At 42.7% G+C, this 4,776-nt stretch overlaps 1 protein-coding gene across 1 annotated transcript in view; it reads left to right on the top strand.

The window, feature by feature from the left end:
- Positions 1–278: 278 nt before the first annotated feature.
- Positions 279–4,776, top strand: part of TSC2 (TSC complex subunit 2) — a 55,713-nt gene continuing 51,215 nt past the window's right edge. The window contains exons 1-7 of the mRNA XM_029287258.1: positions 279–434; positions 1,865–1,951; positions 2,622–2,732; positions 2,824–2,968; positions 3,206–3,323; positions 3,742–3,790; positions 4,202–4,327. Coding sequence (XP_029143091.1) covers positions 300–434; positions 1,865–1,951; positions 2,622–2,732; positions 2,824–2,968; positions 3,206–3,323; positions 3,742–3,790; positions 4,202–4,327 — 771 coding nt within the window. The 5' untranslated portion in view covers positions 279–299. The remainder of the gene's footprint in view (positions 435–1,864; positions 1,952–2,621; positions 2,733–2,823; positions 2,969–3,205; positions 3,324–3,741; positions 3,791–4,201; positions 4,328–4,776) is intronic.

Here is a 4,776-nt window from a genome sequence, read left to right as displayed (position 1 = left end):
TATAAATTAATAATGTTTTTAATGCACAGAATTTGCTAGTTGTTTCAGTAGTAGCTTTTTTAAAATAAAGGGGGAGAATTCCTGGCAAAGTCAGACACCTACTGTATTCTATAAAGCAGCCACCTGTATGCCATATTTGAGCATGCATAGGGTGGATTGTAGGTGTCTGTACTTTTTTTGTGTGTGTCTCTTAAGCTTCTATCTTGGGAGGGTTATATGGAGAAAACCTCCCAACTATTTTCCTCTTGGTGAAGCAATCTTCTCTCCATGCAGTTTCCTTGATGCTGCCTTAGTTAACAATGGCAAAGCCACCAAGTAAAGACCCTGGGCTGAAGGAGAAGTTTAAGAGCCTCCTGGGACTGTCGTCCAGGCCCAATTCTAAGTCCTCCGAAGGAAAACATACAGAATTCATCATCACTGTGGAAATACTCAAGGTAACGTTCAGAGATATTCCAAACTTTGAACTTTAATAGATGCCACAAAAGAAAATGAATACAGATTTTAATTTCAAGGATTTTTAAAAATCCTTTAAATTGCCTTAAGATTTGGATTCCCCAAGGATTTGTGAGTAAAATAAATCCTCAATTTAATAGACTTTGGTTTAATGAAATGATACTGTCTTCAGATGCAAGACAATATTTGTGTACTATATGCTTGCATATATGTATAAAATCCTAATAGCCATTTTATGTATATATAAAATATGAATTTAATGTGTAATATGTTTAAATCCCATTCATATTTAAAGGATATTCTACTTTAAAAGATAACCCTTTCTCCCTATTTCTGTGCAGTAACACCATCCTGATGGAATTGCTTTATTAACTAACCAGTTAACTAGATTTGATTTATGATGCTAACTTCTTAAACTCCGAAGCCCTGGTCCTTTGGAACATCTTGCCCCATGAGATGAGATTGACTCCCACCATTCTGATTTTCCCTAAGCGCCTCAAGACCTGGCTCTGCAGTTGGCTTGGGTCCCCAAGGGGGGAGCTTCATACTGGAGGTGGCTGATTAACAGCAGTTCCCACCTTCCCTCCCTCCCTCCCTCCCCATCTTTAATTGTAACTTATTTTATTGGGAGGGAGGGAGGGAGGGAGGAAGGAGCATATATTGACAACTGGACATCCTGATGTGCTCTTTGCTGGAGGGGAGGCACTGTGATTGTGATGGGAAGGACAACATATTGGGGAGGCAATTCCTTCACCCAGAGCCCCCTATCTTTGGGGCTGACAAGTGCCTTTAGAGTTTTGAGAACACATTGAACTTCGGGGCTGCTGTGGAGAATTTCTAATCCATACAAAATGGCACCTGTGTATGAAAAACAAGCAGTTCCCAAGCACTGGTCCACTAGAATGCTGTCTGTCACCTCTTATACTTCCTATTCCCTTAGGATACCATAAACCATTTTTTTCGCGTTCTTGTTCTGGATACATGACTTATTTTTCAAGCAGTGCTACAGCTGGCCATCATTTTTATTTTCTGAGAAAATTTGAGAGATCAGAACCATTCTTAAAACTATGCAAATCACACTGTGCAAATCAGGTGGGACAGTTGGCACCCGCAGGAAACTGGGAACTGGCCCTAGAAGTAATGTTCGTGTTATAGTTGTACGTTCTCCAACTCAGCAAACGGGGATTTGTCAAACTGGAAGAGGACAGATCCTCCGCAGAGGATGATGCATGAGCAAGGAAGGTCAGGTTTTCCCCTTATCTAAGAAGTGTGAGTCTGTGCATAAGAGTCATTAACCAGGAAGTGCTAGTCCTGGTTCCTTTACTGCTTGATGTGGTCAGACATGTAGAGCCACCATCCTGTCTGAACCTGCTGCTGCTTGTACAGATCTAAGTCTATACTTGTTTTTCAGGAACTGAGCATAGAATGTGGTTTAAACAATCGGATAAAAGCAATTGGACAAATCTGTGAGGTGGCAAAAACTAAAAAGTTTGAAGAGGTGAGTATGCAGGGCTTGTTGTTTAGAGAAATAAATGCCTTATACTGGTATATAAGCATCCACTCCGCTGCAGCTGAACTGCACATCCCACATCTCAGCATTTATAGATGGCTTGGGATGAATAGAGGGTGGGACCCTGGGTTGCTAAGTCAGAGAATTTCTGTTTGCCTTCCCCAGTAGAAAAGGGGATAGAACAAATTGGGAGTGTAAATAAATAACAGGAAGGCAAAACTGGCTCATGATTTTTTTTTCTTTTGAAAGTAGATCTTTTTATACATTTCTGCTCAGCATGACCTGCCTTTGGGTAGTTATATGGCATTGGAAGAGAATGTCAGAAAGAAGCTGTTAATTTGAGAATAGACATGATCTGAAATTCTACAGTGTTTGGTTCCTATCTTACAATATTCTGGTGAGGGAACATCCATTTACTTTGAAGCAGAATGGAAAGTGTTAAAAAAAAAGACGTGAATGTTTCTTTTAGGATTAGAACAGGACAGAGAAAAATAATTAAATCAGAAACTAACCCTGTGATGTTAAGATATAAATGTCACAGTTACCTAATAGACAAATGTTTGCTATTGGATCTACATTTAGTAAACACGATTGATGCAATTTTAACTGAATAGACCAAAGGATCCAAGTATCCCTAAATGTCTCTGTGCTCTCGTAGCATGCAGTGGAAGCTGTTTGGAAAGCAGTAGCTGATATGCTACAGCCAGATCGACCGCCTGAGGCCCGGCATGCTGTCCTCCATCTGTTGCAGGCAATTATTCTGGGACAAGTAAGTTGCATGACCAAGCAACTGTACTAGAAGGAAGCATCCTTTTTAAAAATGTATATCCATTACTTAAGCCAATTCTTTTATCTTGAAGGGTGAACGGCTGGGGATTCTCCGAGCTCATTTTTTTAGAGTGATTAAAGATTATCCGTCTAATGAAGACCTACATGAGCGGCTTGAGGTATTCAAGGCACTGACTGATAATGGAAAACACATAACGTACTTGGAAGAGGAACTAGGTATGTCCCCCTTTTCAGTGGTAGATTCTTGCACAGAGAAGGGGGTGACCAAAACTTATCATCTGAGCTTCTGGTCTGATCCAGCCAGGTTTTTCCTTCTGGTCTTACAAGAAAGGACATCTCTGGTGAACTTTTGAATGGGCCATTTAGAAGCTTGAGCCATTGACTGTCATTCATGTAGAACGTTTTCTGCAGTTCAGCATCTGGCATTTTCTCCCCTGTTGCTGCTTCTTTCAGCTGAATTTGTTCTTCAGTGGATGAAAGTTGGTTTGACTTCAGAGTTTCTGTTGGTGTTGATCAACTTAGTGAAATTCAACAGCTGTTACTTGGATGACTACATTGCTGGCATGGTCTAGTAAGGCAAAGTTTTAGATCTTCTCTTGCTTATAAGGAAGCATAATTAGCATGGAATTCTGGATTCTGTGGTCCCTACGTAGCTAGACAACCCAGTTTGGGGGAGGTTGCTTTGAAATGATAATCTTGGTAGAGCCGTGTTCTTTTGCTGGCTGGGTCGTGGAAAAAGTGTTTATGTCCGTGTCAGTTCAAGTACTGAATTAATTGAGATAGCAGCCCAAAGAAGCCATCAATGAGCTATGAGCCATAAACTAGTGGAGAATTTGCTCAAAACAAGTTCTCCTTGCATACCCGAGCCTGTTGGGGGGAGGGCCTTCTGGCAGGTTCGAGTTGTAGATTGAAGATTTCTGCATAGAAGGTTCAGTTAACAAAGCCAGCCAACCAATGAACACCCTTAACCAGGTTTTCCTTTCCTTTAGCATGATTTGCGCCTTATGCATTCAGACATCTTCTGCAGTTGACATTAAGGTGGGTAGTAACATAAATGTTGTGGGCAGGATAAAAAGGCCCTTAAAAATAGGAACAGGTTTGCATCGGGACAGGGAGACTTTGAGTCTGTTTCTTTCTCCTGTTCGTAAACTGTCCTTGACACCTTCCACTGGGTCACTCCTCCTGCTCAGTTTGCCCTCAGACTCCCTGCCTGGGACTCAGTGCCGTTGGAGGTCTGCCTGTCCCCAGCTCTTCTTCATCCACTGGGCTACTTCCTGGCTGGCAGCTCGTGTCCTTGGGTGGATGTCTGGAAAGGGGTGCCAGAATGACCCACACTCCTGGGGGAACTGCATGCACGATAGCCTTTGTTCAGACAAGGGCAATAATGAGTTTATTTGCTGCTCCCTCGGCCCTGTCTTGTTTCTCCTCACCCCAACCTTTCCCCTCCAGGTCTCCCTGCAGGTGTTGGATGCCGTGGTGTGCTACAATTGCCTGCCTTCTGAAATCCTCCCAATGTTCATCATCACCTTGTGCTGGACCATCAACGTGAAGGAGCTCTGTGAGCCCTGCTGGAAGGTGAGCCGTTTCTCCAGGACTCGGGGCAGGAAGCAGCTAAGTCCCGGGGAGCCAGGAGGGGACGAGGAGAGCAGCCCAGGGGCAGCCGGGATTGGCGGATTGGTGGAATCAGCGGGCAACTTAAGGAACCTGCGGCTGGGTTTTCCTATATACTTAAGCAAGCCCTGGTATACTCATCTGGTTCATATATTAAGCCGTAATCTGCTTTGTTTATGCTTAGTACTGTTCTTATAAGTAGGTTGAGTTGAATAAGACTTGGCTGTTTCAGCAGGCAGGACTGGCCTAGGGGGTATTTTAATTGGTTTTAACAAAATTTTAATAGAGCGGCCAATTCAAATATTTATTCTTAATTATTTTAGATTTGTATTTGGTATTTATGTGGGATTGTTTTAAACTGGCTGTAAGCCGCCCTGAGTCCTCCGGGAGAAGGGCGGGGTATAAATGAAATA

This window comes from Protobothrops mucrosquamatus, unplaced genomic scaffold, assembly GCF_001527695.2.
Source record: "Protobothrops mucrosquamatus isolate PMUCROS unplaced genomic scaffold, P.Mucros_1.0 scaffold_278, whole genome shotgun sequence".
Taxonomy (NCBI): Eukaryota; Metazoa; Chordata; class Lepidosauria; order Squamata; family Viperidae; genus Protobothrops; species Protobothrops mucrosquamatus.
Note: the sequence above shows the minus strand (reverse complement) of the source record. Positions and strands in the feature narration are given on the sequence as shown.